Source organism: Gadus morhua, chromosome 11 (assembly GCF_902167405.1).
Source record: "Gadus morhua chromosome 11, gadMor3.0, whole genome shotgun sequence".
Lineage (NCBI taxonomy): Eukaryota > Metazoa > Chordata > Actinopteri > Gadiformes > Gadidae > Gadus > Gadus morhua.
The window spans coordinates 17,666,242-17,680,513 of record NC_044058.1 but is presented as its reverse complement, the minus strand read 5'-3'; the positions used below and the strand labels follow the sequence as shown (position 1 = coordinate 17,680,513).

Genomic DNA, 14,272 nt, shown 5'->3' with positions numbered 1-14,272 from the left:
TTCGTTATCGATTCGATTCGATATTCCAATTGCTTCGATATCGATTCAATAATACGTGCAGATGACAAAAATGCCTAAATATTATTTAGAATTAACCATTTCAAAATGAGTTAACCATTTCATTGTGCTTTAACTAGCAAAAAGGGAATACACCATTGTATAGTATTGTTCCTAAGCTAAACTTGCAGCATAAAAGTCTTAATCATAACATGGACAAATGTAAAAGGACATGTACATTTAGGCAAACTCGCTTCTAGATTACAATGACTGAGTTCTTCTTGCTTCCTTTTTTTTTTATGGAAATAATCGATTAAAAATAAAATCTGAATTGAAATTGAATCGAGAACAAATAAATTGCAGTGCATTGATAAATAAATTATTTTACCAAGCCCTAATCCTAACCCTAACCCTTATGCCAATGCTATTAAAGAATAATCATCAATGCTACTAATTAATGGATAATGAATGTACCGGTAGTGTCCCCCTAAAACATCCATCTAATGTATTCTGAATATGTTTGCAAAGGGTGCTTTGTCTCTACTTTCCTATCCTTTTAACTGAGGCGATGCAGTCACACTAAGACGTCAATTTACCATTTGAATTGGCTTTATGAGTAAATGGCTTTTCTTCGTATTCACACCCCCCCACTCCATCCACCTCCACGCGTCCCCCCACATGCCAAGCACAGATGCTACCAGAAAATGTCATAATCCAAGGGCCACAAATGAGAAATAATATAGCAGGCATGTTCCTTCGACTGTCGGCTTTAATGGCGCTGAATGCATAGCCTTTAAACTTGACTCTTGACTTTGGAATCACACAGAGAGAGCAGCGTGAAGAAAGCTCTCTACCACACACACACACACACACACACACACACACACACACACACACACACACACACACACACACACACACACACACACACACACACACACACACACACACACACACACAGGGCACGTGTGCGCACATACGCGCACGCACTCAAAGGGCATTCCACATCTAAAGATGTCAGTGGGAGAGTTCGGCTCCAAATGTCAACTACGTGAGGAACATTGGAACAGAATGTAACCAAGCCAGGTAGTACAATGCTCCCTTTCTTGGATGCAAGGAAGGTAGGTGAGAAAGGCAGAGAGAGCGAGAGACAAACACACACACATATAAAGACGGGGGACAAGAGGGAACGAGGTATTGGGCTAGTACCTTTTTCATCTATTAATTTGTCATTAACGTTACAAACACACACTAACAAACACAGAATTACCACAAAGACAACAAAACAATAGACACACACCTATCTACAACATATACCCCAAAACGACTTGGGAGGCATAGAAATCCACAGGTAAAACAATTGCGGTGAAGGGAGAAGATAGAGGAAAAACAGGATAACAATAAATTACATTATACAGGCTATGTAAAGCAGGGTTTTTCTGCTCCCAGAGAGAGCCAATGAGAGAGGAAAGAATACCTGTGATAAACAGTGTGGTAAATGTGCCAACAAAGTTAGCACACACCAACGAATAGAGAACAAAATGGCAGTCTCTGCTCTCCACTCCAATGCTTTCCCTTGAACATTTGTTCTCTTTTGGCTGCATTATAATCCAGTCACTAGACTTTCATGCTGCCAGTCAAACATCCTTACCTAACTACCACTAGACTCTAGTGGTAGATAGGTGAGGTTGTTTGACTTGCAGCTGAAGTGTCTGGGTTTCGTACCCTAGTCTATTGTCGACAGTGGGCTTTTTTGAGCATGGTGCCTAACTCTACCTGCTAATTAGAGACATGCAACTAATAATGCAAGTCACTTTGACTAAAAGCAAAGCTAATATGGTTTGATAGACACAATGCTTGCATGTTATATTTCTGCCAAGTGGATCAGGGATATGCAGGATAGTCAGTGCCAAAGCTGATATGTCCCTGTGCGTATCAAATATGCCACCACCAATGGCAGATCAATTTAATAATTTGGCAGACTAAAAATAAATCAAGGGCATATTGAAACCAATGCTTGCATGCAGATTTGTTAATGTCAGCTCTAAAAATAAGTATATTCAGCTTTTTAATAAATTCAATTAAATACCACATCCAATGGTAGTTACGGTACATTAAGAAACAGCCGAAACAACTAACAAATAGGTCAAGTGATCGAAGATCAAGGTTGAACAGGCCTGAGTGAAGACAAAGAGTAGTTGTACACCTACGTGCAACAGATACGGATGAAGGTCAGGGTTGTTGGTCAACCTTACCTCACGGGCCTTGTCAAACCGTGTCCTTCTTAAATACCAAACCCAGTCTACACGTCTCCTTTAAGAGGAAGAACTGTGTCTAAGATAACCTCTGAAATACCAACATATAGTATTGAATATGTCAACTGACCATAGTAACCTTTCTCATTAGTTGCACTGGAGCCAAGATATTTTTGTTTGTGGAACGTTAAGAACATTTGGCAGCTGAGACGAGGTCTGGGTGCGGAACAAACATGTTGTTAATCAGTCTTTGCAGAATTGTGTGCGTCTTGTGCTGGTGATATTCAGCAACCAGCCTTCATATATTTCAGCATAATTGAATGCGTGTAAATAATAATTTGTATAAGATTGCACAACTTTTAAATGAGTTGATGCAGAAATCTACTTCTACTCTAAAACGACTCTTATTGGCCAAGTGGTGTCAATGGGCAATCATGCCTTACAACACAGTTCAATCAGTGTCAACTCTGGTTAAAAGAAAAGTTCTGATCCAATAATTCCGTCAAGTTCCCTCGCCACCTGCAATACATTATAAAAGCCTGGATTATGACTGCAGTGGTCACTGGGCAGGTTTGTCAACCATGACCTATTTTGCTTGCGGCGCAATTAAGTAGATATGTTGACCTTTACGAAGATGCTCTGCGAGGAGGTTTAACAAGGCCTCCATAGTGCAGTGAGTGTGAGGTTTTGCCTGAGGTAAGTAAGGATGCCAGAGAATGACGATCAACTAAGCTTTTTACACAGTTTGTTTACTAGATTGGTTTGCCCCCTTGTGGTCTGGAATAATTTAATGCTGCTTGGAATGCCTCAATAGTTACAATATTTGTAATAAATGCTAAAGCTTATCCCTAACAACTACAAACTCACTCACCAATGTATCCATGGACATGCCCCCCCCTACCTCAAAGAACTTCTCAACAAACATAACACGCTCCCTCTGCTCCACTCACTCTAACCTCCTCCAAATACCCAGAATCAAACTTAGGGTCATGGGAGATAGGGCCTTCAGTGCTGCCGCCCCACACCTCTGGAATGCCCTCCCTGACACCTTGAGGGCACCACAATCCACTGATTGCTTCAAAAAAGGTCTTAAAACATTTATTTTTAAGAAAGCCTTTGGCTCCCACTCTTAGATGTTTTTAAACCCCCTTTTTATTATTTTTTTTGCTTTTAACCTGTAGCCCTTTGAGATCTTCGGATGAAAAGGGCACTATAAATTAAACTTATTATTATTATTATTATTAACTGTGCAATTGATCATTGCTCAAAACGGAACCAAATAATATATTCTATATATAGGCCTATATGTATATTATATATTCTATATTAGATTTCCAGGGCCTAGTCAGGGTTTCATGCTGCTAAAAATGCAACCAAAAGAAAAAACACAAATCCGTCAGAACTAGTATGCATTGGGCAGAATAAATAAAGATGGTTCACGCACCTCATTCTGAAGCTCATCATCACTCTTGTATGAGGCCAACATCTCAAACAGGGAGGTGCACAGCTCCTCCGGGCTGGAAGAGATCATGTTGCCTCCATCCAGGTACTTCTCCACCTCTGCCCTAAGAATGGCTCCATCCATAGAATTACTGCTGGGTGCGCCCGAACTGGACTCATCCGTCTGGCCTCCAACCTTCCCTGCCTGGTGGCTGCTCAGGAAACTGTTAAAGTCCAGGCCCAGATCATCCTCGAGGCTGGCTTCCCACGGGAGATCCAGGGGATCCAGCGTGTAGCTGTCATAGGAGAAGGCAATGTTGCGTCCAAAAGCGATGCCACGCTGGAGGTTGCGAGAAGAGCTCTGGGCCTGGACAAAGTCCTCCACGAGGGACTCTCCGAGGGTTGAGACGATCTTCGCCACCGCAGCACAAGATGCTTCGGCTGCAGCGGCGGGGAAGGGACCAAACATCTGTTTGATGGCTCTCGTCTCCTCGGTGCCCACATGGTCTTTGTTGTGGAATGTCTCAAAGAGAAAGACGGCAGCACTTTCAATTGTTTCCTGACCATTTTCAACCCCAACTGGAAATTAGAGACAAGAACACAATGTTTTGCAATTTCAACAAATGGCTGAACATTGGCTATGGTTAAGGTTATGAGCTAAGGTTATGTTGGTCATCACCAAAATCATGATAAACTTTGACTGCAACAATGACCACCAATAATTGCGTTTAGTTGCACATTATTGATTTAGACGATTAGGATTTATATGCATGTTTTTTCAATTTATTTATAGATATTTTTTGTTTTATATTTTTCAGGACCAAAGCTATGGTGTTGCATAATTAATTTAGCAATATAGAGTTAGGTAAAACCTCTCTATTTAAACCATGCCTATGTGGCTTATTTAAATAATACGCCGAACAATTCATGCTTAACCAGACATGGCTTCAAAAAGGAATAGAATAATTAATTGACCAATTAGAGTAAAAATGTCATAAAAAAGAGGGACTGAAAGAAATGCAAAGATGCGTGAGGCAGAGTAGACCCAGTGAAGATGAAAAGGATTTAAACCAATTAAAACGGAGTAAAAGCATCAGAGTCTCCCCTGTATGCAGCATTGAGAGAATGGTTGCTTTCATCCTGTTCAGAGTGCACTTAGGAGCTTCTTGTTAATTTGGGTTTTTAAGCTCGAGTTTAGGACGTATAATGGCTGAGCGTATTGTGACAACAACAAATATCAAGTTAATGTTGGCCAGTGAATGCAAGGAACATTATCATACACGTACGGGGGAAAAAGGATTAAACAACAATAGTTGACTTTCTTTCATGATTAATGCTACACAAAAACGCTTAATGCTAAAATAAAACTTCCTCCAAAGAACAACTGACTGTACTCACACACACACACACACACACACACACACACACACACACACACACACACACACACACACACACACACACACACACACACACACACACACACACACACACACACACACACACACACACACACGTGTTGTATGTGATGGACATGTGATGGACATAAACATGCCACAGCCTTTTAAATGCGGTAAGTAGAACTGGCGGCTTTGGCCAATTACTTTGTAGGTTAGATTTATTGTTTTCAAACATGAGTTAATAAAAAAGAAAAGCCTGACAACTGTCATGACACAAGCTTGACGGTTGAGATGGACGGAAAATGGACAGATGAAAGACATCACACTTTGTGCGAGTGTGATGTCAGATTCAGATGTCCTACTGGCTTTCTCTCTCTAAATAGTGCTAGAGGTAGAATTTTCAGCAGGAATGTGGCTCAGATTAAAGCAAAGTTATTCCTTTGCCAAGTACCAAGGAACAAGCAAATCAATACAAAATTTAATTCACATTGGAATTTTTTTCAAAAACGGTGCAGCAGTGACTTTGAACTCAATTCAGCTGTGAGGACTGGCAAAATAAGGGATTTAAACGTTTTCTCTTTCTTTAAGTAGTTGGGTCTTATTTTGATTGACAATTGTGTTTCTGTTCAAACATTGTTCATTCAGCACCCTTGAGATGAATCTGAATGGAATTGAGATTTATACACTGTAGTGTTCTAAGGGGGGTTTGGCAGCCTTAACTTGCATACCCTGAGTTTTGGATTCACCACACACCATGTTCACGTAGCGTGTGGATTTCAATCCATCTGGCAGAAGCTAGGAAGTGAGCGCCATCACAACCACATTCACCATCACCACTATCCCAACGACAACTACCACTGCCAGCATCACCACAAGCACCAGTAAGGCCACCACAACCAGAACCACGATCACAAGCATCACTGCCAACATCACCACAAGCAACACTATCTCTACCTCTGCCTATATCACCAAGAGCTACGGGTGGGAAAAATGATCGATTCTTCGATGCATCCCGATTCTCGCTAGAACGATTCTGTCTCGATGCAGATAAATTAATAATCTGAATTATTGGGTGTCAAGCAACGAAGTTACGAGACAACCTATTGTTTTTGCATGAATTCTTATACCATCATGGGAGTCTATGGCAGCCCATAGAAAGCCTTGGTGAAAAGTTGTGAAATTTGGCACACTGGTTTAGGACCGTCCCATTAGCCCATGTAGCAAATTTGAGGTCGCTTGGTCATCAGCTCTAGCGCCACCATCAGGTCAAATTTGGACATGCATTCATGTTTATAACTTTAGACCAATTCATCCAATATCCACAAACAATATATCATGGATTCCTTGGGCCAAGCCGAGTTCAACTCACCTTTGTCGTCGTTATGCTACTACTATCACACATTTTGTCCAATTATCTCGAAACTTGGCACACATGATCTTCAGGCCATGCTTGGTATAAAACAATGATATTATTCAAATTCAAAACCGTTTGGCCGCAACAGCCAATCAAATTTGGAAGCAGGAAACAGGAAGTAAGCCAGTATCTCAGCAGCCCTTTGACATATCATAACCAAACTTGGTACATAGACCCATCACCTCATCATGATGACGCTCAGTGGATTTGGTGAGATTTGGCCTCAATGGGGCGCTGTTATTAATGTTGATGTGTTTTAACTCCGCTCTCTTCACATGAGTATACTTCGAACAAATTTTCAATTTAGCTAGGAGTAGTAGTATAGCTAGTAAATGATTTATCACGGAAATATCCGCGACAACCAATCAAATTCGACCGCAAAGCCGCAAAACAGGAAGTTAGCCAATATGTCAACATCCCTTTAACATATCATAACCATACTTGGTACATAGACCCAGGAGATCATCATGGGGACACTCAATAAATTTGGTGACCATTGACCTCTAGGGGGCGCTATAATTAAGGAAGACGTGTTTTAACTCCTCTCTCTTCACATGAGTATATTTCAAACTTATTTTCAACGTCTGGTCATACTGTCAGACCGCCCCATATAGCTAATAAAATATTTCCCATGGCAACATCAGCAATTGGCCGCCATGTTGAAAGTGGTCAATATCAATATTACATATCCACAGGCCACAGATTATGTCCAATCATCATGAAACTTGCCCTATATGATCTTCAGACCAAGCAGAACAAACATGCCAAACAGCTTTTTCTAATTCAAAACCATTTGGCCGTGACAGCCAATCAAACTTGACAGCAAAGCCGCCAAACAGGAAGTAAGCCTGTTCTCAGCATCTCTTTAACATGTCATAGCCAAACTTGGTACATAGACTCATGACATCATTCTGGGGTCAGTCACATTGCTCCATGCAGCTATATTTATTATTATTATTATTTATTTTTTAAATTATTGAATTTATCTTCAGTGTGGATTGGCCAATCTGATTTGTCTTGACACGATTGCGATTCAGCCTACGCATAGCATGCGCGCAAACTCACAGCCAGACACAAGAACTACTTCTAATTCAAGAGCAGCTTTTTCTTTAATGACATAGAAAAGAAAGATTAGAAAGAAAATAAAACTGAAACCTATTTTTTGCATGCTTCCATATTGTGTTAATGCAAGCTGCATTGATTATTGCATTGTTCATAGAAAGTCATATTTGTGACAAAAGCTTTCTCTCTTATAAAATATTATAAGTTAATTCATCTGTTGATGTCTTTAATGATCATCACAAAAGTAGGAAGTGATTAGCAAACTCTGAGTAGCAAACACAGATGTATATATATTCTTTTGAAAATCACGCATGGAAATGTACGTAAAAAAAATTCTTGTATCGAGATGCTTCGATAATCGCTTTAGAATCTAATCGTTTACCTCATAATCGGAATCGAATCGTGAGGTGCCAAGAGATTCCCACCCCTACCAAGAGCACAACTACCATCAACACCACAACCACCCCAACGCCACCACAACCACCATAACCATTATCCCTACCACAAGAACCACTGCCAGCATCACCACAAGCACCACTATCAACAACTCTGCCTACATCACCACAAGCACAACTACCCCCAACAATAGCCCCACAACTGCCAGTATCACCTCCAGCACCCCCCCATCCATCCCTTGGTATCTAGATAGGAGGGAATTGCGGGCCACAAATGGAAGGCTTTTACATCTCTCGTAGTTGCTCGAATGACGGCGGACAAAATGCTCTTCAGCGTTAATGGAGGTGATACTTATTTTAACCAGGTACAGGTTAGAATATAAATATGGATTAGCCTTTAGACTCTTTAATGGAAAAATGCATTCCTTCTCATGAATTGTAATAAGTTAGTTAATTTAATTGTATATAATTAACATAATTTAATCATCACACAATCAACAGCTTCACTCTCCCATGATTTTAGTGTGTGGGCTTTACAGACCTTATATCACGAGAGGAAAATGTAGAAGCAATTGAGTGGCATAGCACTAATAAATTACTAGAGATTTATATCTAGGGACATACACTCTACTAACACTGGAGTGAAACGTGAGGGTAATGGTTCTTCACATATAAGGTGGTGCTCTTTTTTACTGAGAGAAATCGTACTCTGTGCACTGAGTGAACATAACTACACTATCTTTCTAGGTGATGCATCTATAATGTCTATAGCAGTCTATGAATGAACTATTCGTGAAATGTCTTTTTCGATATATTGTTCTTGATCCTTCTTCATCCTACGGGAATTGGTGCATGCACAGATCATGAAAGTGAAATGATGCATACATGAATTACAATAGGTTTCCAGAAGGGAGAGGTTGAAATGGTTTATTTACCGATCTGTCTGGCTGCCACGAGGATGTTCTTCAGGTCCGGGCTAGCGGTTGGCTGCTGGGGATGGTCTCTCTGCTGCGTGCAGAACTGAACCACCTTCTGCCATGTCAGACCCTGTCTGGCAAACAGCTCCTGACGTTTCACACGCTTTGACTGATGAAGGAATCACAGTAGGGGATAAAATGGTGAGATTTTGTACAGCTTTGCATTTTAGAATGACATCCTACTCAACTGCACATGCATACGTTATATACACCTACACACAAACTAGTGTATATGCAATTTCTGGTTACAATTAAAAATGATGAAAATAATAAAGTTGGGGCGGGCCATTCATGAGTTGGTCCAGGATATAATACAAACAGGAATTTCACACATTGGGCATGAAACAAGCTTAACTCTGTGTGAAATACACCTCCATCCACATATGTTGATTATTTTCACCATTTTAATAAGGTGACTGCTCTAATTGGCAGGTATAAAAATATAAAAATATAATATCTTTTATAGAAATAACAGGGACATAGGCAAATTCATGTTGTGTTACTTGTCAGTTTCATTTAAGTTTGCAAACAAGTTAAATTCTATGCAGTTCATTTTTTTAATATGCAATAGAATGTACTGATTACATTATATAACCTCTTCTAATTAGACAACTGTTATTGACGGTGTCACTGATAGTATTTTACTCTCTTATAATGAGGATCTTGCAAGTGATTTATTTAAGCAAATTCTTTAATTGAGCTTAAAAATAATATATTCAGCATCGTTTCGTTGATTTGATTACATTTATTATTAACGGTCTACAATTTAAAGAAAATATGACTAAATAAATATTACTATCTTTATTCTATATTAAAATGCTGTACACAAACTCTATAACATGCATGTATGTATGTGTGTATGTATGTATGTATGTATGTATGTATGTATGTATGTATGTATGTATGTATGTATGTATGTATGTATGTATGTATGTATGTATGTATGTATGCATGCATGCATGTATGTATGCATGTTTGCATGTATGTATGCATGTATGTATGTATGTATGCATGCATGCATGTATGTATGTATGTATGTACTGTATGTATGTATATAATATACCACATAGATGTTTGAAGTACTACATGTGACTTCAGAGACGGAGGCAAAAAAGATTGAGCATGAGATCTCCCCGGGATAGAAAGCTCAGCCGTAGGAGGGAGGATAGGCATTAACACAATGACTCCATTACAATCAGCACTTCCATGTCCTCTAAAACTAAGGATTTTACCACAGGCCAGAAGATTATCTCAGGGTGACCCTGGCCTTCTTTTCCCTAGAGAAGCTGTTTTGAGAATTCAATGGACGGTGTGTCTGACAGAGGTTGTGCTCTCAAGATCTGTCCCAATTTCGTTTCAACTCTCGAGAACCTCACTTGTGGCAAAGGGTTTATTTTTGGAAAAGGCTGTGAAAACTGAAAAAGCCAGAACTGCCATGAAATACAGCTCATAATGAAGTATTCAATTAAAAGGCTGACATAGGGGGAAAAAAAATCTCATTATGCAACAACAACAAGGCAGTTTGTTAAATGTCTTGTAATATAATTATATCGTGTAATGTAATGTTACCACACAAAAATCATAAATATTTAAATATGTTATTTTTATTTTATGGCATTATAAAAGTTTATTATGACAGTGACCTTAAGTTTCACTTGAGAAACAGAGAACAGAAAATGCTAATACTGATATTTAGGACTGATATATGATACTGAACACTCTTTTTAGTGTTTCATTGAACCATGTGCCCTTTCATCGGTCACCAGCCTCAGCAATGCTCTTGGTCCCCTCTCTAATAACGTGCACCCTGTGGTTAGAAATCTTGGTATTATGCTGGATAGCTCTCTGAATTTTAATAAACAAATCAATAGTGTGGTCAGAAGTGGTTTTAATCAACTTAGAGTGATCTTGAAATTCTCATACATGCTTTTATCACCTCAAGACTTGATTACTGCAATATTTTATACACAGGTCTTACTCAATTTAACATCCACAAATTACAGATGGTCCAAAATGCAGCAGGCAGAATGCTCACTGGCACTAAAAAGAGAGAGCACATCACACCAGTCCTGGCTCAGCTGCACTGGCTCCCTGTTAAATTCAGAATAGATTTTAAGATTTTGCTCTTTGTTTTGAAAGCTCTTAATGGCTTAGCCCCCCTTTATATTGCTAAAATGCTTTCCCCAAACTCCACCTCAAGGTCGCCCTGGTCATCCACGAAACAGCTCCTATCTGTCCCCCGTACACGTCTTGAAACGAAAGGTGACCGGGCATTCTCTGTTGCTGGTCCAAACCTATGGAATCCCCTTCCACCCCACATCAAGTCCTCTACCACCCTTGCCAGTTTTAAGTCTAATTTAAAGACATACCTTTTCACCTTTGCTTTTAACAAGACTTAACACCCTTAACCTTCTACTTACTACTTTTATTGCTTTCTTTCTACTTATTTTATGCATTTATTTTTTAGTCAAGACCTGTGTATCCCTGGGCCCCTTTCATCAACTGTTCTGCCCAACCCTGACTTCTGTCAATGTAAAGCGCTTTGGGTCAACTCCTGTTGCATTTAAATGTGCTATATAAATAAAAGTTACTTGACTTGAATAACTTGATTATCCCTTGAATAAGTTAAAGGTCCAGTGTGTGAAATTGAGGTTGCAGATTGCAACCAACTGAATCCCTCCCCATCCATCCCTCTCCAACGATTACAGTGGCCTGTAGTGGCCTGTATTGTGTAAGGCAGTAGGTGTTTTCAATAGGATGTGATTGTCTACAAACGCATTAAGTAGCCAAGTGTCAACGGATGAGGTTGATGGATTCATGAATTGTACAAGTTATTTATACAAAACACAAATGTCAATGTAAAACTATAGGTCATACCATGCAGGTAAAGGTTATTGTGTTATTAACACGATTGTTCATTGTGTGTTCTTCCAACGTCATAATAATTACAGATCACAGACCTGAATTGGCCCGTCCACATAAGCCACAACAAGGGTGATTATGCGAATAAATCAGTTGATCCAATCCCACTCAGTTATCTTTGCGACCATGGACACTACATGTTTGAGGACATGGCGGAGGTAGCAGCCTTCTACGTTTCTCACGCAAAGTCCTCTTATTGCATCCATCGTGGTAAACTAAATTCACCTTAATCCCTAAACGTGAGGCTACTTTTAGTTGTCGAACAGGGATACTACATCAAAAACAAACCTTTCCAATACGTTGATGTATTGAGGAATGCCCACCCACTTAATCCCATAATCCCCCTCATCCGCGAACTGTCATTAACTTCACTATTTTACCGTCTGTGCAGCGGTTGATGTCCACGTCCGAGAGATGGCTAAGCATCTAGGACACTTGTAACGCCACGGTGCGTTTGGATGTGGAACGTTCCTACAAAAACGACGATTCATAAAAGTAAACCCAAATGAGTCAGAGCCATGGGAATAACACACCCCACTCCTTCCTACAACTCTTAGCCCAAAAAGCATTTTCTTAAAAACGTCTCAACATAACAATATACGATTTTTTTTCACTGAAATATGACCGTTATTGAGGTAAGATGGTTGATGGCCATGTCGGAGAGAGGGTTAAGCGTTTTGGACAGCTATACTATAACCTAAAGGTGTCTGGGGATGTGAGAAGCTCTTTCCAGGCAGTGGTTTATTTTGATGTCCACATCCGAGAGAGGGTTAGCTCCTCTGCGTCTTCTCTGGCACCATGGTTTGTGGTGCATTTTCATAATTTTCACAAAATGACATTATTTTAAAAAGATATCAAAGTTGCCATGCAACTTTTTCTAATCTCATGGTATTTGATTTTGTGAAAACAGGGGGTTTAACTACACCTTAAAGATCCCTCAAGGTAAATTAAATGGTAAATGGTTGATCCTATTCGTAAAAAATAAGTTTTAGAGCTCATAGAAAGGAAAGTTAAAGTGTCGCTGCTTGTAAAATAACACAGCTGCTACTCAATTCATTAAGCAGATAATGAAGTCCAGCTGTGCACAGTAGACTTCAGGTGACAATCAAGGACACATTTGGGACAACTGACATAAAGAGCATGAGCTAAACCCACCCTGCACACCAAGTTTCCTAATGACCGTATTACCCTCGAACCAAAAGCTGACCAGCTGTTTCTGGGTAGAGTTTTAGCATCGAATTAATCAATGAATCATGTCATTATTTTCTCTGGGGCTTTCAAACAGGTTGCATTCAAAAGTGGTAATCGTAGCTTGATATTCTGGGCTGGCATCAAGACAGGGTTTTATGCTGGGTTTTAAGATACCTGTCCTCATCCGGAATAATGTATCCTCAAGATGATAGTGTTTGTAACATCGACATAACAAATAGAGATAAGAGGGTTTATAACATGCAGGGCTACAGACTACAATAACTTTGTAGCTTATCGATAGGATCAAGTAGTATCGGCACGTTTCCAGATGCTTTTAGAGATCTCTTATGGCATCGTTTACTCACCTTTAAATCGTAGACCTGTCCATCTATGTCATCCTTCTTACTGACGTTGGAGAAGGAGCGCAGGGCACCTGTGAGACGTGGGGGGGACATCACTGTCCACCTGGGTTCACTGATCTGACACAAAACAGACAGAAGATAACCTGCTGTGAGACCTGACACATTGAGTCCGAATATCACCCACAAGTTAAACACAGATTAGCTGGAATGTATCTGTGACAGGTCTGTTATCATAAATGTACGCGTGTCTGCTAGACACTTAATTCCGTCATTCAACAACAAGTCAATCGTTCTTGTGCGTCTCCGTACAGCAGCCGGTATGCTAACATTAGCTACTGTCTGCCACGTCTCTAACTATCATTGTATTTCAGCGATGACAACACAACTAAATATTGCAAGGGAACGTGTACACAAGTGATCTCAAAGCGGGTAATAGATAATACCTTTTTAATTCACAGTTCTTTACTTTTCTATGTAAACTCTCGTGTTGAATAAGAATCACTGTGAACGATGGTGTGTAGATGCGGATGTCAACAGAAGCGGAGACGTTAGGAATTGTGGGTATCGAAGTTTTCTTCGACATAACCTACTATGGGTCTGACTGTTGAAGGACTACATTATCCACATGCACTGTGGTTGTGGCAGTTTTTACGCAGATACCTGTAGGCAAAAAATTACGTGAACGATTACAAAATGATTGAGTAAGCATTTTTAATATTTGAGTAGTTGATGTAAACATGTTATTGACTGCAAGCATTATTTTTAATATTTATATATGTATTTATTTTGCCACTCACAAATTAACTCTTCAATAGGCCTATCCTACCTTACAATAACTAGGAAGAGACCCTAGATTC

General features: G+C 39.7%; 1 protein-coding gene across 3 annotated transcripts in view; it reads right to left on the bottom strand.

The window, feature by feature from the left end:
* ascc3 (activating signal cointegrator 1 complex subunit 3) overlaps positions 1-13,960 on the bottom strand; it is a 97,412-nt gene extending 83,452 nt beyond the window's left edge. Inside the window, exons 1-4 of one of the 3 annotated variants that reach the window (XM_030370039.1) lie at positions 13,859-13,960; positions 13,419-13,532; positions 8,899-9,049; positions 3,697-4,271 (exon numbers count right to left, since the gene is read on the bottom strand). In XM_030370039.1, the coding sequence (XP_030225899.1) occupies positions 3,697-4,271; positions 8,899-9,049; positions 13,419-13,508 (816 nt within the window). In that variant the 5' untranslated portion in view covers positions 13,509-13,532; positions 13,859-13,960. The remainder of the gene's footprint in view (positions 1-3,696; positions 4,272-8,898; positions 9,050-13,418; positions 13,533-13,858) is intronic. The other 2 variants (XM_030370040.1, XM_030370041.1) reach the window with 2 other exon arrangements.
* Between the last annotated feature and the right edge of the window lie 312 nt (positions 13,961-14,272).